This window comes from Cinclus cinclus, chromosome 15 (assembly GCF_963662255.1).
Source record: "Cinclus cinclus chromosome 15, bCinCin1.1, whole genome shotgun sequence".
Classification (NCBI taxonomy): Eukaryota; Metazoa; Chordata; class Aves; order Passeriformes; family Cinclidae; genus Cinclus; species Cinclus cinclus.
In genome coordinates this window covers 14,868,631-14,894,325 of record NC_085060.1, presented here as the reverse complement: position 1 = coordinate 14,894,325, position 25,695 = coordinate 14,868,631, and the positions used below count along the sequence as shown (strand labels likewise).

Genomic DNA, 25,695 nt, shown 5'->3' with positions numbered 1-25,695 from the left:
CTAATTAAACACTCTTGGATCAGAGGAAGGAGAAGAGAAAGAAAAATGTCAATGCAAAACTAAAACTTGTCCTGTCAGGTTCAGTAAGGACAAGAATTCAAAAGCTTGAGCTTACCTGGAGTTTCAAAGAAAATTACCCAAAGCTTGGGCTGTCTGTCTTCCTCAGGTCCTGTCCCTGGAGTTTACCTGCATCTGCTGTGCTAAAGGCTCACACCTTTCCTGGGAGAAGCAGCCAGGGTTTGCGTCACCTTCTGGGCACTTTCAAACCCCTCTAAATCCAGCTGTGGCAGCACAGACCATCCCAAAATATCTTTACAGGATCAATGCAACCAACCAACCACATCAGAAGCTTTTCCTATCTATTTAAGGGCTGTCACCCTCATCTCCTGGTATCACCACTGGGTTTGGAGCTTCTTCATTTTAACTTTGACATGAACCATTCCTTATACAAATTTTTAAAAACCAGTAAGAACATATTTCCCCCTTTTAACTCAGCTGCAGTAATTTTTCATTAGCAGAACTGGGTGTGGGACAATCCCTCAGGTAAGACACAACCCCTCACTGAACTATGTCCTTTAACTTTGGGCTTCATGAGATAAATGTTCATAGCCAGGATCCAGCAGTTACTGAGGAGCAGAAGAAATATGTTGCTGTTTCTGCTCTTTCCTCCATCCCCTAATAAAACCTGCTTATAATCCAAATACTCCCTGCTGTTTAGCCTATCCCTGACAAGTAATGAGAAGATCTCATATCTCACCTTATTAAAACATCCTTTCTTGCAGTTGTAGGCAGTTTCAGCAATTTTCCCAGACTGAAGAGGCTAATTTTTTCCTATAAATTCCTTAGAAATGTCCCCTCAGCCATTCCCTGGCATTGCTGATGTTCAGCTGGGCATCTTTTCCCTCAGTTCCCACTAAAAGCCCAGCACTGGGCAATAACAGTGAGTTTCCATGCAAACCACTCTGGATATTCCCAGCCCACGCCGTCCTTTCCAATGTGCATCTTATTTACATTATCTACACGTCCAGCAGCCCTCCCTGAAGGAGTGAGATCCCTCATGGGGAGCCAGAGCATCCCTTGTGTTTGTGCATCTCCAGACTCGGCTCGCTCCTCCCGCCCCAGGTCGGTGGGATGGCACACACGGATTTGGATCGGCTCTCCTTCACCTCCCGGACCTTCTCCGTGTTCCCCACTGTGAGAGGAGAAACAAACACCGTGAGAAACACCATGAAAAAACCCCTTCTTTGTGGTTCAGCAGGGATGAAGAAACACCCAGGTGGCCACGTGCTCTTTGGGGATGAGATGTTCCACTCCAAGGATCGCTTCCCCATTTATAAAACAGGGTAACTGATCAACAAAAAAATCAGTGTTTTCCATGGAAGGAAAAGCCAAAAGACCCTGGTTTGCATTTTGAAATTCATAAAGTATTTGGATCAATATCATCATTCTTTTGGCAGCCCCCACCTACAACTTTGCAGAGCAAAAATTCACATCAGTGACCACCTTAAACCAGCTCTGGAAAACACAGGTGTCCTGCTGGAGCACCTGGAATATCATGTTGTCACATTATGGGATTTTTTTTGACAGGGATAAACATGCAACCACAACAGAAGGGTTGCAATCTCCTTCTGCTCTGTCACCACTGTATGTCAGAGGCCACGGTGCTCATGTTTTCCTTGGGGTGGAAAAAAAAAAAAACTTACCCAGTAACAATAGTTTTTATCATTTTTCCCTGATTACAGTCATGGTTTTCTTCAGGAGGAACATAACTGAAGTACTCCTGGTAAATTGTGGATTAAAACAGCTACATCCCAGGTTGGATAAGGCAACCTGACCTAGTTGGAGCATCCCTCCTTGTGGCAGAGGGGACACAAACCATTCACACCAACCTCAGGTTGGGCTGAGAGGGGGCACCTGTGCTGGGAAGGTTTTGGCTCTCCTTGCTCACCCATGAGGCTCATTTAAGGAGCACCACTTTGTCCCACATCCTCCCCATCACCTGCTGGGCCATTCCAGGGGGATGAGGGTGAGCAGGGGAGGGCAGGGAACGACCCCCAGCCCCCCAGACTTACCAGTGAAGGAGCGGCAGAGCTTGGGCTGCAGGGTGGCCTCGCCCTGTGCCGAGCACGAGTCCTCCTTCTGGGACTGGGGGAGAGAAGGATTTTAGTGCCTTGTGAAATCTGTTCACAACACTCCTGCCTCATTTGCCAATCCTCTGCAATCCCCAAGGATTCCACTCCCATTCGTTTAACTTTTGCCATGTAAAAATAAAACAGAAGAGAAGGACTGCTAAAAATAGACTGAAGAGATGGCAGGAAATATTTGCAGATCATTATTTGTTACAACATAGAATCACAGAATGGCCTGGATTGGAAAGAACCTTAAAGATCGTCCCATTCCAATCCCTCTCCTGTGGGTGGGGACACCTCTCCCAGGACCAAGTTGCTCCATCCAACTAAAACCCTTCCAGGGATGGGGCATCCACAGCTTCTTTGAACAACACTGGAAGCTCTTTATGGGCTGTCAAGAATTTAGAAATAAAACTGAGCCAGTGTGAGAGGCTTAAAGAATTAAAATTGCACAATACAGCAATTATGTTTTGAGTTCTGGAAGAGGTCTGAGCTCCCCAGGAATGGTTCTGCAGAGAGGATGGGAAGGAGCAGCCCTGGAGCTGGGAGAATGGGGCAGGGAGTGTGGAAGGCAAAGCTGTCCCCAGAATATGGATGTTTCTCACCTTGGCTGTTCCCCACGCTGGCTGCAGGCCAAGGAGGCAGGTAACGAGCTGGCACTAACGAGCTCCCTGTCCTTTCACTCCAGTGCTAATCTCCACCCTCCAGGACAAAAAAAATAGGAACAAAAAAAATAAAAATCAGGTAGCACAATGCTGCCTGGATTGTTCAGTGCCTCTGTAAACTGGGAATAAGTCTCTCACGCAGCTGTGATTTGGCACCTCGGTCCAGAAACCCAGACTGCCAAAATAACTCTGGACACCTCCCAGCCTGGTTTTCTGTTTTGTTTCGGTTCGTTCTCCTCCCTCCCCTAACGAGGACCGCTGCCCTCCATCCCTTGTTCTCACTTTTATTGACCATTTTAATAACAATGCCTGCCCGGCTCCCTGGAAAGCCATTCCCAGGGGCATTTAATGATTCTCAGAGCATGCTCCATGAAAGGGCTCCGACATCATTACCAAAGGCACTGTGTCATTTACGCACATGGCTCACAGGCAGCTCCAAAAAAGCTCCTTCTGGGGGTGTGCACTCATGTTTTGGCAGGAGAAAAGAGGATCAAGTTGCCTGGCTACAGGTGCAAGGATTTTCTGGGTGCTCCGTGGTAAATAAAAACCGTCCTGGGTCTCAGAATTCGCCCTGCCAGCTCAGGCTGGGCTGGATCCCTGCCTGAAATAAGGCAAGCCCCAAATGCGGCCGGCGCTCGGAGCCAGCAATGATGCACAGCTCCAGGAAGCAGCAGCCTTGGGCAGGAATTTTGTCCTTAGGCAGAGGAAGGCAAACTTTCTGCTGGAAATAGATAGTCTTGGAGTTAATCCTCTGGGCTGTGGTTCAGAGCTGAAGTCACCTCATTCTCCTGCCAAGGTCCTTCTGCCTGGTGGAAATCATTTAACCTGCTCCGGAGGGAGGAAGATTGTTCTTTTCTTGCTGCTTCTCCTGCTTTTTCCCCGTTTGCTCTCCAAACTGTCCTTGGAGAGGCCCCAAGATCCTCCTCTCCCTGCTGCAAAAGCACCTGAAGTGCAGGAGACCCCTAAGGCACCTAAAGCCACCCAGCAGAGGTGACTCAGAGTCACAGAGTGGGCTGGGGTGGAAGGGATTCCGAAGATATCCCATTCCAACCCAAACCCTCCTGGCTGAAGCCTGGTGTTGGCCACAGAGCCATGTCCATGCTGGTGAGAGCACTGCTTTCTCCTTGGAAGGAGATGGATTGTCCAGCAGCCAAGATGAACTTGGCTTCTCTCCAGCCTGGTGAAGCCACCAGCCCACGAGAGGATGTTCTCCCACACATCCCTGATTTTGTCTGGGGGGAAAAGACCAACCAGGTCCTAATAAAATATGAGTTTAACTGAGCTACAACAGATTCATATTTAACAGCAAAGCTCTCAGCAGCTTCGCTATAAAAGAAACACAGATGCTCACCAAACAGAAAAAAACAGAGTTTCTACTGAACCAAAGGGAATTTTTAAATTATTCCCTCAGCTCTTGACGCTCAAGGTATCACCAAAGCTTTTTCCAAGACTGGCAATGGAATTGCAGGAGCTTCACCAGCCCCACAGGGGTTTCAGTGGCCCTTTGCTGGAAGTTTGTTTCCCCGTCCTGGATTGCCAGCTGCGTTTGCAAACACAGTTGTAATGCTTCCATCTCGTGGTGAGATGTAGAATAGAAAAACGTGGGGAGAAACAGCATCCAAGTTTTCCTTGCTGACTCAAAACCTGGAAGGACAAACCCTTTCCTGTGAAACTACAAAAGATGGAATATCTGACAATCAGAAAAATCTCTAACACTATTGAAATTTTTCATTAATAGCTTTTTTTAATCAGGAAAATACCCTTTTCTTTTTAATTTGGCATGGAAGAAACATGAGTAGCTGCTTTTTTTCCCAAAAACTGGTAAGTATTGAGCTACTTATAATAGGCTAAAATCTACTTTTCAGCACAGTGTTCCTTCTTTCTGCTGACAAATTCTGCAATCTGTCCTCCTACAGCACAAAGTAAGAGCATTCACCCACCCTCCTTAATATTATATAATATTATATAATATTATATATATAAAATTAATATGGTGTTAATATTTCAGGGCTCTGTTAGAGCCTTATCCCATTGCTTTGGGGCATCATTTTATTTCTATTCACAGTAAATGAGGTGAAGTAATTTTAAGTAAATTCTTAAAAATTATCAGAAAAGCTGCTGATGACACAAAACAGGCCTGGCTTGTCCTTTGGGGCACCAAGGGATGGTTCTTGGGTTAGAGCCACCCTTACAGGTATCACTGGAATCAGCTCCCAGTATTTACTAACATCTCCCAGGCTGGACAGAACATCCTGATCTAGTGGAAGGTGTCTCTGTCCATGGCAGGGGGTTGGAACTGGATGATCTTTAAGGTCCCTTTCAACCCAAATTATTCTGGTACTCACATCTGCTTCCCTTTGCCTGGCACAAGGCTGCAGTGAGGGGTTGTGAGCAGCACCAACAAGTGGCTCCAATGACACAACATTCAGCATTCAGCATCAAACTGGCATTTTCCATAATCCACAGGGCACTACCCACCCTCAGAGAGCATTTTCCATCATCCTGGAGTCATTACAGACACAGAGTGGATCCTACTGCTTTTGCAATTCCCCAAAAACTATTCTGTTTCCCTAAAGCCCAGCTGCAAGCACTCAGAGGAACAGGAGAAACAGCTTTCCCAAAGCTCCTGAATTTCCCACTGAATGCAGCAGAAAAGGGGAAAGCAGGAGCACAAGGGTTAACAATCAAATATCCTTAAAGTAGGGAACGTCGTGCTCAAAATCAGCCGGAGTTTGATGTTGCTCTTTTGAAGTTTAATTATACCGAATGTTCTACAGGAACATGCCATGTTCTTGCCTATCTATTCTGAATTGTAAGTACCAATCAGCATGTAAATGATCAAATTAAATCCTTTAAGTTGTTTGCAAGAGCCAGAACACCTTTCTGGGAAGGAAGGGCTGAGCACCAGCAGCGTTTGGTGCCGCTGTTCTCAGTGGGCTCTTCCGGGACTGGCAATTCCACAAGGAAATTGGAGTGGAAAAAAAGTCCACAGCACCCCCAAGTTCTTGTGCTGTCATGGAAAATTACTATCTAAATAGGGAAGGGTAATTTATTTCTTTCTAAAGGGTCATTTTGTGTTCCTCAGTGATGGAGCTTGGCTGTTCAGCTTAGAGATCACAGCTCACACTAGGACAGTGCTCCAGCTCAAGCCATCAAAACCTAAAATTCAGATAAGTTAATGAAATTTAAGGATGGCTCAGCAATTACTGCAAGCACCAACCCTGTCAGAGCTCAAAGAGTGTTTAGACAACACTTTAAGGCACAGGGTGGGATTCCTGGGGCTGTCCTGTGCAGGGCCAGGAGTTGGTTCAATCATCCTCATGGATCCCTTCCAACTCTGGATGTTCAGCAATTCTGCACTGCTGCTGACCTGGGCATTTGGGAGCAAAACATGACAAGGGTTCAATGCTTTTCCTCTTAAGAGCTACAGAGGATGGGAGGGACTGAAAAGACCAAGCCTGCTCCTCATGCATCATTCCTGGAAAACATTTTTTTCCACAGCTAAATGTTGGCCCAGCTTGCCTCACTAATTTCCAAAGAGCAGAAGTCTTCATCAGGCACAGACGTGGTATTAACCCTGTTTCTCCTCTGATTCAGAACATAAACCAACAGAGCTATTCCAGCAGTAAATTGGAAATTTTTTGGTTCTCACAGGAATCTGGTACAAAAATTTCCCTCTATTTTACTTCTTTCAAGCCTGTCCAGCAGATGTGTTTGAAAACAAAAAACTCACCTCCAGAATGAATAAGAAAGATCACAAAAATGCTTTTGTCCTTTCAAAAGAGTTGGGGTGGGGGGGTGGGGAGGGGGGGAACAGAGCAGTTTCACATATTTACAATCCCTCTGCACCACTGACAATGGAGGAGACAAATTCCTGTCTTCGATGAAAACTCCCAGAAAAGAAAACACGGGAAAACCAGACGTCAGAATGCACAGAGTGAAGCCCAGATAGCAACATTTGCTCAGTAAAGAACTTTCCCAGCACGGGTGGAAGTCTGCGTTCCTAAAGCACTGATCTGTGCTGGGGATGGCTCCTCGGTTTCCCAGGAGCTGGGCTGGGGAGCTCTTCCCTTGGTATTTTTCCTATTCATTGGAACACAATTTGGGCTTGAGACCCCTTTTGAAGCGTAAGTTAAAGTAAGAAATTTGCCTTTTGAAGGAACACCATCAGCAAAAAGCAGGCTGTGGGGGGAGCAGCCTGTGCATGGTGCTGCTCACCTGTGCTCTCTCTTACCTCCTTCCTGGAGCTGCAGGTGTCGCTGCCGCTCACCTCCACCAGCAGGCTCTTGTGCCGCAGGATCAGGATCTCCTTGGCGTGCTCCGTGGGCTCGCTGTCCCCGGGCAGGGTGTGCCTGTTGTACGCCGGACCCTGCAGGGACACACAAAGGACATGGGAGCATCCCTGCAGGATCCTCCTCCCCCTGCAGCCATCCTGCCCAGCTGTGGGCATACACTGATGTAGGAGAGGTGGGACAGAAAGAGCCACAGAAGGGAGATGGGACTCCAAACTTTGCTCTTTTTTATGTGAAGTCACCCAAGAAATCACCGGATGACAAGACTGAGTTACACCTGGTAGTCCAGGTGACAGGAGGAGTGCAGTGACTCTGCTCGAGGTGCTTTCACAGCTTCAGCCCCAAAGTTTTGTATCAACCCCACCTTCCCATATAAATCATGCAAACAATGGGAACCATAAATCCTCCTTCAAAAGCCACCACCCAGCCAAGTCGAAATCTTCCACTAACACCAGTGGGAACTGGGATAATGCTGTAACTACAAGGGTTTAGGCTGGATCAGTGCAGGACTGAGTGCAAATTGGAGCTGTGCCTGCATCTTCATCCCTTCCCCATGTCCACAGGTCTCTTCCCAGCCTTATCCCATTGCTTCCCACAGCTCAGCAAAGGGACAGGAGGCTGATCCTTCTGTGCTGAGCTGCCCACACCAGCCCCAACCCTAAGGACTGTGTGTTTTGGGTGTAATCCATAAAACAAAGGCTTAGGTGGATTTTAAGGCTAAGTCTCCCTAGAAACAGCAATTCCAATGCACAGCCCCAGGTGCTGTGTGAAACCCCAGACATGATCCATGATTCTGTGAACAGCAAGTGGGGTTTGTGCCCTTTAACCACTGGTACCAATTCCATGGCAAAACTGCTGGGTGGATTTAAAAGCTCTGCAGATTGATTCCCACTCACACCTCTCTTCCATGGGGAAAAACGTACCGTGAGGATAACCCCACCCCAGCTCTGCCCTAGGAGCTGCTGCTGGATCTGCTAAGCCAAAGCCTGAAATCCCACGTGCTCCTCCTTTCTCCTTTTCACTGCCGGGTACCGATGCCGAAAATATTCCATGAAATTATAGGCTGACTGGGTGAACCTTTCAAAAGCTGTCAGGCAGCAAACAGAAATGTGCCACTGACTTGGAAACTGGATCTGGCTCCACACAGCCAACTATTCTCTGCTCACAAAGAGACATCCTGGGTAATTATGGAAATATTCATAACATCTGCTCAGGCTGTTCGGATAACCGAGGAAATTCTTGTTATTGGACACTTAAAATATGGATTGAGGGAAAAGTTATACCGTCCTCCTGATCCGGTACAGGTTCCTCGCCAATATTTCCTGTATGTTGTCCAGCACATCAGGATTTAGAGTGTCCTCCAATTTTTGGTCTCTTATGACAGTCCTGTCACTGCTGCTGCAAAGGAAAGCAGAACATCTTATTTTGGAAGAGGCACAAGAAGCGCGTCCCCAAATCTCAGTGCCCCTTTGGGATCCCACCACAGCCCACACGGCCAACAGCTCATGCTTGCAGATGGAGCTCAAGGAAAAGCAGGAATTTGGCATTTGCATCAGAGCTGGGCTGCCCATACGGTCCCTGGTGGATAAAAGAGCTGTGGCAGAGCAGAACCATCTGTGAGGTCTGAAGTGGCCATCCAGAACATTTAACAGTGCAAACCCATCCAAAATTGGCAGGAGCCTCTTTCTCAGCACCATTTCCCTGTAACTCGTGGGGATACAGGCGACCCTCCACGTGCCGCCATCAGTGCCGGGTGATGCTCATCCAGCCCATCACTTTTAGCCCCCAGCTGCTGAGTTTGAGCTGGTGTTTGCTCACAGGAAGGAGGGGTGGGCTGGGCCGTGGCTCAGCTGCCCAGCCTGGGCCAGCTCGATGGCGTGTTTGCGCTCCAGCTTCTCGTAAAGCAGCACGATGCTGGACTTGGGCTGGTCGTACTCCCTGAGCAGGATCTTCTGCAGGTATTTGCTGTTGAAATATTCCAGTCTGTTGGAGAACAAAATGAGATGGGTTTAGCCTCGCCCCTGACTCCCCAGCACCAACAGACCTGAGCAAGGCAGCAGGGTCATAGCCCACGACTGCCCCATATTCCATTAAATTCCATTATATCCCATTAACTCCTCCTCAGAAGTCGCTGGTCCAAGAGGTCAGTCCCTCATTATTTCTGCATTACATTACATGAGTCAAAATACTAACACTTCTCTAAGTACAACAAAATCCCCCCAAAAGTGCCAGACACATCATGAACTCTTCTAGAAGTGATACAAGCACATGCAGCAGCCACAGATTTAAACACTTCCAGATTCCCTCTTGAGCCATTCTTTTTCTTTTCTGCTCAAATCATTGAATAATTTAGGTTGGAAAAGACCTCTGAGATCATCAATCTCTCTAAGATCTGCTCACAAGGAGCCAGGATGCTCCTCAGCAGCAGTGACTCCCATACCCTCTAGTGGCACTTCCAAGCATGGGCATTCCTAAAACATCTCTACCAGCTGCATCTCTGTCTGGACCACTAAGGAATTAAACTTGGCAGATAGTATTTTTAGTATATTTTATGGTATTTTTATTTTTTTTTAATCCTGATGCATTTTTTTTTAAACTTTAAAATGTACAAACTCCCAGAATTTACTGAAAACTGAACAGGAAAAGATCCTCTGTTATTTCACTCCACAACAAGCAGTGCTGCAAACTCAGGTCTTTAACGTTAACTGCGCACAGCCTGCGTGTCACAGCCATGGCACTTCCAGCAGATTTCTTTGGGCAAGAAGGGACAAACACAATGGGAGAGGAGAAAGGATCTTTTTTTGGGGTGATGCACAAGAGGTGTCTGCAAGCAGGGAAGTGCCCTGAAAACCTGGTGTGTCCCTTTGGACAAGGAAAGGTTGCCCCTCTGCCACCTCCCACGTGCCACAAGGATGAACAAGGCCCAGCTGCCCACAGCAGAAACTTTGGGAATAGAAACCAACCTCTTTTTTTTTTTTTTCCTACACGTGTACACAGTTGTATTTTGGCAAATCCTTACTTGTCTTTCCAGTAATACTGTCCCCAGTGTCCAGATATATCTTCAATGCCAGCCAGCAAATGATCCAAGAACTAAAGAGGAGAGAGGATTTCATTCTACGCCAGTTGCATACGTGATGAACCCAGGCAGTAAACAGCAAAAGCCACACACACAACAGGGGATGCTTCCAGCTCAGGAGACAGAGCTGGGAAACAAGGAGAGAAGCACTGGGATAATTCTCCATCCACTCATCCATTGGTGCTGGAGCACAATCAGTGATTTGCTTTCAAATGTGGGCAAGCAGAGAAATGCTGAGGGCCATGAATCTGCTCTCTGTGATAGGTACAGCAGGGCTGATGGCTCCCATATTCTGCCTCTGGGCCTTGACCAGCAGGGAAAGCTCATTTGGGGTTTTTTGAGGACAATTTGTCTCAGGAAATCAGTATCTTCAGGATATAAATGTAGCTAACACATAAACGATGCTTTGACTTGAATAATAAATACTGCCTTCCACTAGACACCTCCGACTAAATGAAACCAGCATATCATACTTCATATAAATACATTATTATTGTTTAAAATTATATTAAAAAATCTCAGCCTTGTTGGGTATTCCACCTAAAAGTTAAATCCCTGTAATTTCTCAAACTGCTTTCCTTCCTAATGGTGACTCTAAACTGGGAGAGGGCTCTGCTCTGCTGCCCCTCCACGCTCAGGTTCTGATGACCCTGGAACTTCCTACAGCTCTATTTTTTTTTTTTAATTATCTTTTTTGGGGGGTCAGAGACAGAAAAGTTTCAGAGCAGCTGGCTCAGCCCTGCAGCCTGGTGTGGGTTTAGTGCCTTCACACGGTTGTTGGCAGCTGTGTGCTCCTGAAACACAACACTGGAGGGAAGCACCGACGTGTCCCATACCTGGGAGTGTCCCAGGCCAGGCTGGACAGGGCTTGGAGCAGCTTGGGATAAGGGAGGGTGTCCCTGCCCATGGCAGAGGGTAGAATGAGTTCAGTGTTAAGGTCCCTTCCATCCCAAACTACTCTGATTCCCTGGAATTACATTCACACACTCTGATCATTGCTCCTGCAAGAAAGAATATCCCAGCTATGCAGATGGTAAAATAAATTTGAGGAAAAAAGCTGCTTCTGGCTTCTGCATCCCTGATTTCCAACTATCTGCATTTTTACCTTCTCAACTTAATTGTTGCATTTTCAGCTCACACCTCCTAATAAATACATTTCTGAGATGATTTACCATTCACACCCTAACAAAAGAACAAAGACTTTCCTGTTCATGACTGGAAAAGGCTCCTCAGCCTCCTGAGCTGTTGTGTTAACCTCAGACAAAGCCCTACAGTCCAACCCCATTGTGAGGATGCCAAACAGGTTTTACAAATGTCCTCAGCCCCAATGGGTTTATTGCTAAGGAAGACAATGACAGTAATATTCCTGAAGGAGCCATACCCACAGAAAAGTGGCTGGGATTGAACAATTAGATTCAGAAATATATTAATTTTCCATTGGATGCAGATACAAAGGCTCAGCTGAGTGGGGAAGCAGCTGATCTCATGGAGCTGAGCCTCTCCCTGAAGTCCTCTATAACTACAAATACCAACATTAGGGTGGTGAGAACAAGTGGAATGAAATCCCACCTTTGGGTTATGGATATAGAACCATGGAATGGTTTGGGTTGGATGGGACCTTACATCTCATTTCAGGCCCTGCCATGGGCAGGGACTCCTTCCACTATCCCAGGTGGCTCTAGTCCCCTTCCAATCTTGAATAATTCCAAGGATGGTGCACTTCAAATGTTCCCTCCAATATAGCACCAACCTTATCCTCCCTTTCCTCAATTTTTTGCAAAAATATCCAAACCAATGGTGGTGATGGGACTGGAAAGCAACCAAGCCTCACCTTTCTTTCTCTTGTTCCAGAGACCAGAGAAATTGGAGTTAGGTCAGAGCTTAAAGTTTTGGGCAAGAAATCATTTTTTCCTCTCATGTTCGTGCAATACCTAAAGTTATATCAGCCTGATTGGTGGCTGCTCTTCCAATGCAAAAACAACCCATGGTTAGGAACCTGAATAGGAGTTCCAACATGAGGAGGGGCTGACCTGCAGAGTATTCAGGTAAAACTGATCTGCAGGGTCCCTGGAGACACGCACATTCCAGAAGGCATCAGAACACTCTGGCCACGTGTTTATGGCTGCTCCACTTACCCGAATGTGGATCTGCTCCCCCACGGTGGGAGCAGTCTCCCTTTTCCTCTTGACAGCCAGTAGGTCAACGAGGGGACGGATGGTCATTCCCTGCAAAGTAACCCCCGACACAAAAATCAGCCTTTCCTCACACCCGATCCCCTGCGCTGGAACAAAAGCCACCGGCGTGCAGCTGAGCCACAGCGACCTTGTTCTGGCGTTCTGCCCTGCTTTCCTGGCAGGATAAAACCTGCAAAGCTTCAACAGGACTAGAAATTTTTCTCCCAGGTGTACCCCAAACATTTTGTTTGCTCCTGGTAGGAACCTGTCAATGGGAGCTCACGGAGGATGAGAGGAGGAAACCTCTGCTCGCCTCCTCTGGCCTCTCTGAGACCACAAAAAACCAACCAATAATTCCAAGGACAAGCCTGTAGTTTGCTGTTGCTTGTGGCCTCCCAGATGGAAAGGGGCTTGAAACGATCCAAGTTCAAATGCCTGAAGTGAGGATAATCCTTGGGATTTCTCAGCACGGAGCCTCCGCCAGCAATTGTTTGCTCACTCCTTAAGCACTGTGTGTCACACACCATTACTCCAGCGATCTTTGATGGCCAGCCAGTGGCTAAGTTTCCTAATCAAAGCATCCACCTGGTGGGAAGGGTCAAGGGAAAAGTTTTAATATCCTTTAAGCCTCGTGAGAGAACTAAAATGCTGCTGTGGTGTGTTTCTTAGTCTGGCTTCTCTATGAAATGACTTCTCTTGGACATGTTTACAGCAAAAATGATGGAGTAGTTGATGTTTATGACTTCTGAATGTCACAAATGCTGGCATGGAGGAGAGTTGAACACATTTTTAATTGCAGAAACAATTAATGTGTCATTTTAATAGCTAATAGCAATAAAAAAATGCATCACTATTCAAAGTCAATAGTACAGAACTCACAAATTCCAAAATAATAGATATTACAAAAAATTAAGTAGAGACTGTGCAATTTGGCCTCTTGCCTTCCTGGATAATCAGCCACAGTTGTTTCCATTTTAAAGCAGCATTTGGGACTGTTATGGGAATCCCATGTGTCATTCCAGGCCACACATCATTTCACAGCACACCTGCAGGTCCCCTGTGCTTCTCCTCCACCCACCAGGGATAACTCATCCCAGGGAGTGTCTGACAGCTCTGTCACAGCTCGCACAATATTTTCCACTTCCAGGAACTCAGTGGGACATCAAACAACCTCCCCCTTCACAATCATTACATTTGCTCAGAACTTCATGGCAGAGGTTGGGGGCCAGTAAGTTGAGTGAGTGGACTTCCAACAGTACTTGATTTTAAAACCACACCAAGAGGCAGAACAATGAGGGGGGCTTGTGACATTCCAGACAAGCCCAGAGAGCTCCCTGGAGAACTTCCTGGTCCACGTGGCACACATATCCATCCTGCTTGGAAGCACTGAGGACCTGACAAGGGCTCAGTCAACCTCCTCAAAATGAATAACCAGGCTCGTTGTGGGAAGAGCCTTATGCAACTGGGTTAGGAAAGCCAAAAGAGAGGAGTTTCCTGGCTTGTGGAACGCACTGATAGAGCCACGGGTGGCCAAGCCCAACTGCTCACGGGGTGGCCATTCCTCTGTGGCACAAGGGTTTCCAGCCAGCAGGAACAGGGCTTCCAAGGGACTTGCAGGATGTGGAAGGTTTGAGCTCTGACAAGATGCTTTGCTGGCCCAAACCAGTCTAAATGGGCCCAAATTACCTATGCCTTGGGTTCTGTCCTATTTTAACACAGACACTCCCCATCAAGTCTGTACTGAGATCACTGTGAATATAAAGAAAACATTTTGCATAAAACAAGAACAAAAATGTCCACTATGCACAGAAGTTGTTTCACAGCCAGTATTTCTCTTGCCCTTTGCACACACAGTGGAAATGACCATTCCACACACAGTGACCATGACTCTGGGATAATAAAAATATTCCCTCCCCAATAATGCACCCATCGATGTGTCCAGCAGCAGCACCACAAACTTGACTTGCAAACCCAGGTTTTTGAAGGTTCTGTCACATTTACCCACCTTGTCTGTGCTGAGCTCCAGCAATATCTTTCTGCCTCAGGTTTTAAATAGTTTTCCTGTGTTTTAACCTCCCCCTGTTCTCGTGGTGGACCCAGCACTGCAGGTCCCCGGAGCTCCTTTGCAGACTCAATGTTCCCATGAATGGATGAAGGTCAGGGGGTCTCCCCGGCCACACGGGGACCCTGTTTAACTCTCACCCTTTTGCACAGACTTGATATCACCAGCTGAGCTTTGAGGTTACACAAAAGCCTTTTTCCCTGCCCCGGGAAGGATTTCCCAAAGCTGGAGCTGTTGCCTTAGAACAACCTTTGTGTGAGGCTCAAGAGCAGACGTGCCTGGGGACCGGGGCTTTTCAATTTCTCACCCGTATTTGCATCTTAAAGCTCGTCAAGCCCACCCCTGGCTTGGCCCCTGCTCTCTCCTCTCAGGCTGATGCTGTGCCCAGTCCCACTGCCCTGCGGCTCCCACTCTGATCCCATTGGCACAACACACTCTGATCTCTCCTCCACCACTTTTCCACCTCAGGATGAGGATTTAGGTGGATGTGCGGAAGTGAAACCAACCCCAAACCTCCGCGTTGTCCGAGTGCTCGACGCTCACCTGAGGAGTTCAGTCAGGACAAGCAGAAGGAATTTGCTCTGAGGGTGATGCTCAGCCATGGGGCCACTCGGCAGCTGCCACCACGAGCCACCATCTCCCAAAAGCCCAGAAATTCCTGTGCTGCTCCCTCCATCCGAGGGCAGGACGAGGGTGGCTCCTGGTCAGCAGCTCCACATGGACCTCGTGTCCTTGACCAGGAGCTCAAAGAGAGTTTTTCTACATGAGATCTTTTGCAGACCTCCACATCCCACTCCCTTTACTCCTGTGGAGACCCATTCTACTTTTTTGGGATAAACAGCAGGTGGACATCAGCCTTGCTCACTTCAGCACCAGATAACCCCAATTTCTACACCACATCTTCCTCCAAATGCGGCAGTGTTTTCCAGATGAGCTAAAAGCTGTATTTTAGAGAAGCCCTTAGAGACTTGCTGCTGCTCAGAAAACAGCAGGGAGACATCCAAGATCCTCATCCCACAGAAAGCTGCAGGAATGGTTTTACCACTAGATGTCACAGCAATGCTGAGAGCTGCTGCTCCTCCCAAGCACCACAATTCCTTAAAACTCAGTGCTGGAGCACCAGAACTTACAGCCCCAGCATGAGGGAGAGAAATCTTCTCCATCAGGTTCCTGGAGGGGACCTAATCCCCAGTCTGTGCCCAGTATTGGTTTTACCTGTATGAACACGGTGAAGAGGATGACCACAGTTGTTGCTGCAATGAAGAGCTTTTTCCTGTGGAAGTCAGGCAGCAGGAAAACCAAAGAGAAGCAAATGGCCCCTCGGAGCCCCCCATAGGCAATGATGAACTGGTCCTTACTGGTGATGGTGTTCACGTGAAATCTGTTCACAAAGAAAGTCAGCACAAGAACCCCTGAAAAGCAGGAAGGTATATTGAGGCACATCAGTCAAACAGAACAATCAGAGAAAACTCACAGTCTTACATTTTCCATGAAACATCACGTTACTGGTAAATACCAACTACAAGGAGCTAGCCAGAGCACAGGGGGGTATATTCTCAATATGCCACAGGAGAAATTTTCTTCCGGTCTGATCCAACAGGTTGAAATTTGCTTTGTCCAGATAAAACTTAATCCCCAACGTATTTCTAATTTGAGGGATTACAAATATTGACTGAAACGTTAATTGGTTTATTCTAATTGGTGATAACAAATGACTGAATTGCTGAGATTACAAATGCTTTTGAGGCAAATCATCAGCTACAACTTAGCCACAAACTGCCCTCCTATTTGCTGAAGTTTTCAAGCAGTAGCTTGGATAAGTAGCTATATTCCATCAGTGTTAATGTTATTTCTTTCCCTCAGATTTATACTGTACAGATTGAAGGCTACATGAGGTGACACAGCAATTGCTGTGATTTACAGTCATTTACAAATGCACAAACAGATGCAGAAAGGTACAAAAAGTCAGGCCTTAAATCAGTAGGCTGTGATTTTAATACCAATGGATGTGATAAACATCCTATTTCCCAAAGATTAACAACCATTTTGAGAACTGATGGCACTGCCTGTCGCTGACTTTTGTTAGGAATTAGCTGGAGCCACAGCACTGCTGCTTTTCTAGAGGGTGTTTGTTAAAGAAATAAAAACAGTGCATTTATTATGTATGTATCAAACATCTACCCACACACCTCCAGCTAAAAATAGCTGAACTTTGCACATGGGAGGAGTTTGAAGAAAACAAAAAGCTGGGGATGTTTGGGAATAAGGAACTCAGTTAACTGAACCTTGTGACACCTTCCCAATCCCTGGAGCTCTGCAGAACTGGTGCCCAAACCAGCAGATGGGAAGCATTTGGGTGTCAAGGTTCTTTGCAACTTAAAAAAAAAAATAAAGCAAAGCCTCCCTCCGATCACATCCACCCCTACTCTACAGCTCAGGCAGTGCCGATGATTTAAAGGAACAAATTTTACTTGAGCTGATATCCTGGCCTTTGTCTTAATTTAATCCTTCCTCATAAATTATTATTAGCATTCCCTAAACTAATTCAAGGCCAGTTTGCTCCAGGAGATGACATACAATTAATCATTCTGAGCAGAATGTATTTTCTCCTGCATATACCTTGGGAAAGAGCAGGAGGAAATCTCCCCAGGGCTTGGATATCAGCAGAGCCCCAGTGCTGCCCTGCAAGGGCTCTCTCTCTTTTCCTTTTTAGAGGATCTTCCTTGTACCAAAGGAACTCTCCGGATTTCAGCAGAATCGTTTTTCAAATATTTAAAGCACTGAGGGTGTTCTGTGAAGGACTGGGGTACAGTTTACACACCAATCCCAGTACTGCCCACCCCAAAAGTCCCCAATTCCTGCAAGTCAATGTGGGGGTACCTCCCTTTTCTGGATCAGTGCCTCAAGCACCTCCAGAATCCTAGAATCCTGGAATTGTTAAGCTTGGAAAAGCCCTCCAAGATCATAAAGTCCAACCATTTCTCCAGCCCTGCCAAGGGCACCACTAACCCATGGCCCCAAGTTCCACATCCACATATTTTTTTAACACTTCTAGGGCTGTTGTTTCCACCGCTGCCCTGGGCAGGCCATTCCAATGTTTAGCAGCCCTTTCCATGAAGAAATTTTCCCTACTATCCAATTATTAATTAATTATTAATTAATCCAGAGCTGCTGGATGGCTCTGAGCAGGCCAAGGTCTAATCTCCATCACCATCTCCAAGGCAGGAGTTTCCCAGTCTGACTTGGTGCAGCCCCTTCCCAGTTCTCACCCTGCCAGCTCCCTGACAGCTTCCCAGGAAGGTGCTGCAGGACAGGAACACGCTCTTCAGGACCACTCACACAATTTTCAGCCCTGGTTTGTATACTCTTATTTTATTCCAGGGAAATTTTGACTGGAAAATGGTGGCTGCAGCCTGAGCCCTTCCCTAATAATGTGCTGCATAATTTAAGCTGCTCTCAGAAGGGTTGTACTTAGGGAGGATTGCTGGGGTGATCTGTAGCATTGTTATGTTCTCATATTTTGAAATTAAGAATTTTTGGACTAAAAATAAAAAAAAAATCAAACTCACTAAGGAGTCCTTTTATCTGAGCAAATAATTTAAGAGAAACCAGTTAATGGTAATAAAATACTTGAATGTACAAAAAACTGACTAATGAGCACATTTCCAAGTATGGTGCACAGTTATTAAAACAAACTTTGGCATGTCCTAACAGCTAATAAACCTTATTCTGCTCTGCCTTGCTAATCATGGACTAACCTATTTAAACAATTTATTGAAGTGTCTGTCAAATTCGAGTTCACTGCTTGACTCACTGGTTTAAATCCTGTTGAATTTTTTTAAGCTCTCAAATTCTTTGCCAAAAATGCTGTTATTTTCACAAATATCATTAATATCTAAATATACCCATAACTGAGGCACTCTGCACTCATTAGGTGCCAAACAGTGTAAGAAGAGTGGAGGTCCAGCCTCTCCCAACACAGAATCAGCTCAAGATGCAACTGAGGAGAATGGAAACACAGCACATCTATTTATTTTTTTTTCTGGCCATTTTCAATGCATGAAAATGGGATCCCAGGGAATTCTGGAACCAGGACTTGGGTTTTCATCATAATTGTGGCTAAAGAAACTGCAGAGATCAGACATAAGGAGAGTATTTTCCTGCCTTGCTCCTCATTACCACCAAGCTGTGAGGTTGGTCACACACCCTGATAGGTTTTCCAGGGATGCTGTAGACTCTCCATCCATGGAGATAACCAAAAACCAACTGGACACAGTCTAGATCACAGTCTAGGTCCCAACTCTCATCCACCCAGGACAGCTACTGGAATATTCCTCCAGTTTCCCCGTGAAGGATGCTGCTGTACATGAGCTTGTTATAAATTAAATCTCTTTAACTGCTACAATTCAGAATATGGGACCCGAGGATTTTCATGGATCTCTCACCCCAAGGCATGTACCTACAGATTCCCTCTCTTGGGAGAATACCAAGGGATCAAAAAACACTGAAATGGAAGAGGAGATCATGGGCAAATGAAGATCACGTCAAAAAAAGAGACATTGATAAAACAGATCTCATGAGAGCTTCCATGCAGCACCAGTGCGTGCACAGAGCAGGGAAGTGCAGCAAAATGCAAGATCTGGAATTGAGTAAGATGGAGGAGCAGGAAGCATTGGCTGGGATGTCTCAGTCCAGTCCCAGCATCCCCATCTGGAACAATCACTCTGCAGAGAGAGCAGAAAAGGATGATGGAGGGGCAGAGCACCCTCTCATCTAATGGAATCTCATTCCTCACTCCCACAAACAACAGCACACAGGAGAAACCAAGATCTACAACTTGCCCTACCAAGTGCCCTCCAAATGAGACAGAAAATAACCGTGAAGCAAATGTAGGGCCAGTTCCACTCGTGGTTTTCCCCGATGGTGGAAACTCCGAGGAAGATGAAGATGAGGGTGTCGCTCACACTGCTCCACATCTTCATGAAGTACTTGACTGTGGTGTGGGACTTGAGGGAGATGTTGGCCTCCACGTAACGCTTCATGCCCATGGCACAGGAAATGATGCTGAGGAAGGGAGAAATAAACAACAGAAAAGAAACAATATGTTTTTCTACTTCAACACAGAAAATCAGCGCATCATTTATGAAAAAAGGCAAGGTTCATCAAGTCTTGGATGTTCACAGACGTTTCACAGAGGGTTGATTCGCTTCCCACATCAGGCCAAGAGCATCAGGACCACTGGGATAATAAAATACCTTATAGGTAGCCCAAACTGTCCAAATCTGTTCACTTCTGTTGAACACCTGTTTAACAGATGAACAATTCATCACCTGTTGCATTTTATCAGAGCACAAAGCAACACCTCCAACTAACACCCAACTCTTCCCATCCCCACACCTTTCCTGTTCTTTAACTTTGCCAAACTCCAATCTTGCAAGTGCCTGGCAATTTTTCATGGATAATTGGCTCTTCAAGTTGCAGGGAATATGGCATTAGCCTAATTCATCAGCTCTTCAAATCAATACATTTTCAGGCCAGCAGTCCTAGGAGGTCAAAACAATTGAGCACTCAAAGCGCTGAAGCTCCATTTTTTTTTTATATTTTAATCTGACCAAAACATTTTTATTCTAAATATTGCAGCAGGAATAGAGAAAGGGCTTTAAATTTCCAAGACCTGACTTCCAGTGCCGTTTGGTAAGGCCATCCATATTTTTATTGCACTGAAAACCACTTCCACATGGAACATCACGATGTTGGATCATAGAAAACCTAAGAGAGAAGCAGATCCCTGGCTTGTCCCTGGCTCTGGGTGTGACCAGGTCACACCTGCTGTGACCAGGACAGGCAAGTGACCCAAACTAAGGTGTTTAGAGAGGTGGTGGCTCACTCAGAGCTATCAACTAAGAGCTGCTCAGAGAACTGCCAGGCAATTACTGCTTTGCACTGAAATTACTCTATTTAACCCCAGAATTTCACTAACATTTTGCATTGTTTTGAAGACACAAACATTTGGGTCTGTTTGAATTTAAAACTGGGCTTTAGGGAGAGGATTTGTGGCAAAAGCAGAGGATAGGAAAGGTCAGAATTGGGAAAGTCACAGTGCTTTTGCTGAAGAATGGGATCCTCTGTTATCCAGCAGCAGGAGACTAAGATTCAAGTCCCTTTTCCAACAAATATTTGAATTCACATATTTCATCTCATAAGAAAATGTACCAGTATATAAAAATATTCTAATACAGGCCTGGTTTGATTTATCCTTTTTAGCTCTGCCCTGCTTTGCCAGAAAGAGCAACAGGGACGGAACCACAGACTGAAAACGAAATAATAAATTGTTCCATTTCTGTGTCTGCCTCAATAAATAATGAGGAATATAGTTACAGTAAAAAACCCAGAAATCCAAGTATTTATGGGCAAGTAATTTCCAGGGCTGTGGTTTGGGAATGCTTCCTGGAGAATGGACATGGGATCACAGCAGGGTCACAGAAAGGGAATAAACTTGTCCAGGCTAAAGATGGACATTGCCACCAAGGCAAGGGGCAAGGAAAAAGAGAATAAGAAAGAAAGAAATCAAACTAAAACTCATTTACAGAACAGTTTCACAGACTGAGCTGTATTCAGATTCTCTATATTTTTTGGACTATGTAGAATTGATTTTTTTTGGCAATCAAATTATTTTTCAAAGAAACAAACTGCCAAAAGCTGCTTCTTATAATACAGTATTCCCTGGCCACAACAGAATGAATTGTTTGAACTCTAGATCTATAAGACAGGCATTTATAATTTGGCAATTAGAAGGGCACAGTGCAGGAATCAGCTGCCTTTGCCATTGTTTTGCTTTAGAAAAAAATGCATTATTCAAAAGAACAGCAAATGGGTTCCATAATGGGTACAGCAGATTGTGATTGATAGAAGGAGACACCATTAGGATTGAATGTTTTCTGCTCCACGATGATTATGCAGCATATTTATTTCACTGCTCTGTCTTGCACTCCTATAAATAGGTTTTTCCTACCTATTCCCAGAGCTGGAATTGTTTTCAGTAACACTCAAATATTGCTCCTATTAACCAGCTGAGGAAACAAAATCTGCAAAATGCAGGAATGCTTTACATCCAAAGCATATAAACATCGTTAGTTTTAAAACAGATCTCCCAGATACTTCTGTGCTGAGCTGGGAGCCTACTTCAATTTTTTATTTGCTTTTTATCTTCATTCTCATCAGCTGCACGGTTGTTTACACTGCAGCCACTGATGCAGGGTAGGTGTATGTTGGTGTCTTAGGGGGAATATTAAATGGTTGTGGTCCTCAGAACCAGCTGACTCAGTTTGGGTAGAGAGCCACACTCCATAGACGCCACCCCACAGAATCCAGGAGGGCTGGATCCCTCTGGTTTTCCTCTCTCTCTCCTTTCCAAGGTGAGATTTTGGTGAACATTAGGGTTTTTCTGGCTATTTTTGTCTCAGCATCTGCTCTGGCAGCAAGACGTTCAACAAGTTAAGCACAAAGTTTAATTAGTCTCTTAAATCTGAAGGATATGGCCCAAAAATATTCATTTTATTGAAAGATGTACTGAGTTAAAAAAATAAATAAATAAAACTAAATTAACTGGATGACCTCTAACAGCTTTGGCTGAAATTGGCCAGCAGATTCCCAACGTTACTGGAGACAAGAGGTGTTGGTTGACACCTGAGGCCAGACTGAGCTGTGTCTGAGCTTCTGAAGCCAAGTCAGAATCTCCAAAGCAGAGGTTTCCCTTAGAATCCTCTGCTCCCAAAAAGCAGGAATATTTCAGGCTTCAGTCCCTGTCCCATCACTCGCTGCTCTGTCACACCAAGGACATGCAGATGGGGAAGGGGATGTGGGAACAGACGTGCTGCAAACCCAGACCAAACCTTTCCAAGGAGCTGACTAAATCCTCCTTGTAACTGTTCACATGCTGGTTTTGACTGGGCCATGTGAAAAATAATAAAATAAGCTAAGAAACTTCTTCCGGCTCTGCCAAGCTTACCAGACATCTCACTGTTGGAACATCCAGCCTTTCCAAGCAAAAACCACAGAGCTCAAACAAACATTCCTCAACAACCTACAGAAATCCTACATCAGCCATTGATGCGCAATTTGGGAAACAGAGTGACATTTGGAGAGGGCCCTGCTCCTCGGCATACACGGATTTCCAAATTTTAAAACGTTTTTGGGTATTTTTCAGTGAATACAGGCAGGAAGCTTTCCTGGAGAGAGGAGCTGCTGAGCCTCACTTACGCCACGATCCCGGAGAGGTGGAACATCTCTGCAGTGAGGTAGGACAGGTAGCTGTACAGGAACACGAAGAGGGGCTCGATGACACGGATGTCCTTGGTGAAGCGCGTGGTGAAGGCGGCGGTGAACCCAAAACTCAGCCCCACTAAAACTCCTCCCAGCCCAACCACGAAGAATTTTCCAACTCCAGCAAAAACATCCATGCTCTTGATGGTTGGCATCTCACAGAAAGAGCGGAAGAGCTTGTAGAGCACCTTGGTGGGGGAGGGAAGAGGGAAACAGATGTTAACTGGATGTTCACCATGACAGCAAATACACTGCTGGGATTTCTGCCACTGCAGCATCACCTCCTGCCCAGGAGGTCTGGCTCCCACCAGAGGACTGCTGTGGCCCTCACAGACATTTCTGTCCCCAGACGCGGAGTCAAAGAGAAACCTGAAGACTTCTAAGTTCACCTGAATGCTGCCCAGGACCTCAGGCCAGAGAACTGGACCAGGAGTCCTTTTCTAGAAGGGGTTGTTGATGTCGTTTCCCTCAACAGATCACAGATTCACTGAGGTTAGAAAAGCCCTCCAAAGTCATCAAGTCCAACCATTAACCCAGCACTGGCATGTTCACCACTAAACCACGTCCCCAAGTGCCACATGCACACAGTTTTCAACACTTGCAGGGGCGGTGACTCCACCGCTTCCCTGGGCAGCCTGTGCCAAAGCTTGACTGCCTTTTCCATGAAGAAATTTCCCCTGATAGCCAATCTAAATCTTCCCTGGTGACACTTGAGACCATTTCCTCTCATCGTGTCATTTGCTCCCTGGGAGAAAAGGCTACGGCCTCATTTCCCAGAGATGCAGAGGGAAACAAAGTCTTCCTTGAGCCTCCTTTTCTGCAGGCTGAGATCTCCCATCCCATCAGTCAGCACCATCCCCTGCAAGTTCAATACCCCAGCTCAGGCTGGTCCTTACCACAGTCACAGCATCATTGAGGAGCGACTCTCCAAAAACCAGGATGTGCAGCTTCTCGTTGACGTGGATCTCCTCGAAGACAGCCAGCACAGCCACGGGGTCCACGGCGGCGATGAGGCTGCCAAACAGGAGGTTGTGCAGCAGGGACACGTCCTGCAGCTGGAAAGCTTTCACCTGGCAGATCCCATAGAGGGAAAAGCCAATCCCAAACACGTTCCAGATGGTCCCCACCACGGCGTAGAGCAGGATGGTGCCGATGTTCTCAAAAAAAGGGCGGCTGGGCATGAAGTAGCCGGCGTCCAGCACGATGGGGGGCAGGAGGTAGAGGAAAAAGATGTCGCTGTCCATCACTGGTGGTGACCGATCGTTTAATCCATAGATGATTCCCCCCATGATGAGCCCCACAAATATCAACAAACAGCTTTCGGGAACGACAGAAGGCAGCTTGTTGTAGAGATGGAACCCTGCAGGGCATGGAGAGAAAAAAATTGGTGCTATCAACCCTAACCCTGAGAAGGTCCCCACACTCCCACTGGTAGCAGGTGACACCTCGGAGTAGCACAAATAAATCCACACCCTTCACAGAGGGCGAAGCTGCTCAGAAATTGGGTAGAAAACCTAAGAATTACTGAAAACACCAAACTTTCTCAAATTACTGTCTGTTCAGACTTCATTTCATCATAGCCTAAGGTAAGAGAGATATATGGAGCCAACAAACAAAAAGTAATAATCTGCATAAATAAAACAGTACTTGGAATTATTAATTATGCAATCTACTCAGCAGCTCATCTTCAGCACTAACAGAAATAGCAACTTCTAATTTTAAACACAATACAGATGCTATACACTAAAAAAAAATTACAAAAAGCCTTCTCATTAATTATAAACAGGTCCACTTTCAGTAGTATTTAATCATTAGTATTTAAAGCTAAAAAGCTAAAAATTGTCCAATCCAGCCTGTCTTGGGCAATGTCCAAGATTAGAACAACTACAAGTACAAGGTGAGTTATCAAAAGAAAAAGTCATTGAAATAAACCTAATGAGAATAAGAATAATAATTTTAAAAATTTCTGATCATTGTTATGTCTTCTTGCATGTGACTAGAATTAGGGTCTCATTATGTAACATGAAATTAATCAGACAAAAAGACCTTTTCCATCTGAAAAATTCTGATCAAACCAAATCTTAGAGACCTCTCCATTCTGAGGAAAAGAAATGCAAGAAAAAATTCTGTAAAATAAGTTTTATAGCAGTAATTTAACAGACTTTAAGACAATTCTGGAGAAAAATATTTTTAGATTATTTTCACTTTCCTGTGCCCAGTTTTTCAAAGGAAAAGATTTTAAAAAATCAGATACTTTGCATAACTTAAATCTTTCTGAGATGACCTTTCATAGACAATCAACACACAGATATTTTACTTTAGGCTGTGTCACACCCTGGACATGGATGGAATTATTCCTTGGCCAGACACAGGGCACTTTTAGAAGAAAAAGGGATCTTCATTTTAAGATGAAGATGTCAGTGGACCACCTGCATAGAGCAAAATCAAGGTGAACACACACCTTGGTGTGTCCTGCAGTTAAATCAAATTCCACCTCCTGGAAACCCAGTATTTTTCCTCCTAATAGCAACAGCACTCCCAGATGTGAATTTCTAGATGGAAAACCACCATTTCCAACCTGAAATGTGACTTGCTTTCTACCTGTGCAGTGTCTCTGGCACACGGTGCACGAATTCCAAGGGTTTGGCAAAGGCCACTCCTGCCCACATCACCCCCACAGAGATTCCCCATCCCTCCTCATCCTCTCAGGACACCTCACCTATTTTGGCCAAGGATGCCAGCATGATCCAGAGTGTGATTTCAAAGGGGACCTGGACGTGCTGATAATCCAGGGAGAAGAAGGCGTGCTCCAAGGAGTCGTTGCCCTGGGATTCCTCGGCAGCCCAGCTGACGTTCTCCAGGATCGCATCCTCCAGCAGAGGCTCCTGCAGGGCTCCCACCCAGGGGGATTGGAGGATGCAGGAGAGGCAGGACCCAGCCAGGACAGCTGCAGCTCTGTGTCCCTGGCTCTCCAT

The 25,695-nt window shown here is 45.8% G+C and overlaps 1 protein-coding gene across 1 annotated transcript; it reads right to left on the bottom strand.

Annotated features, from left to right (window-relative positions):
• Positions 1 to 1,055: 1,055 nt before the first annotated feature.
• On the bottom strand, positions 1,056 to 25,695 carry LOC134049979 (sodium/hydrogen exchanger 2-like). The gene is made up of 12 exons (XM_062502765.1): positions 25,440 to 25,695; positions 23,617 to 24,080; positions 22,658 to 22,908; positions 19,245 to 19,462; positions 15,614 to 15,810; positions 12,298 to 12,387; positions 10,106 to 10,176; positions 8,905 to 9,069; positions 8,370 to 8,484; positions 7,029 to 7,163; positions 2,073 to 2,145; positions 1,056 to 1,192 (listed from the first exon to the last, which is right to left on the bottom strand). Exons 1-12 carry the CDS (start codon positions 25,693 to 25,695, stop codon positions 1,056 to 1,058), a joined length of 2,172 nt encoding a protein of 723 aa, XP_062358749.1.

Coding starts and splice junctions, on each gene's coding strand:
- LOC134049979 (XM_062502765.1), bottom strand. CDS start 25,695: ATGGAGAGCCAGGGACACAGAGCTGCAGCTGTCCTGGCTGGGTCCTGC. Junction 22,909..23,616: donor TCAATGATGCTGTGACTGTG/GTAAGGACCAGC, acceptor TCCCCCACCAAG/GTGCTCTACAAGCTCTTCCG. Junction 12,388..15,613: donor TCTTCACCGTGTTCATACAG/GTAAAACCAATA, acceptor GTTACTTTGCAG/GGAATGACCATCCGTCCCCT.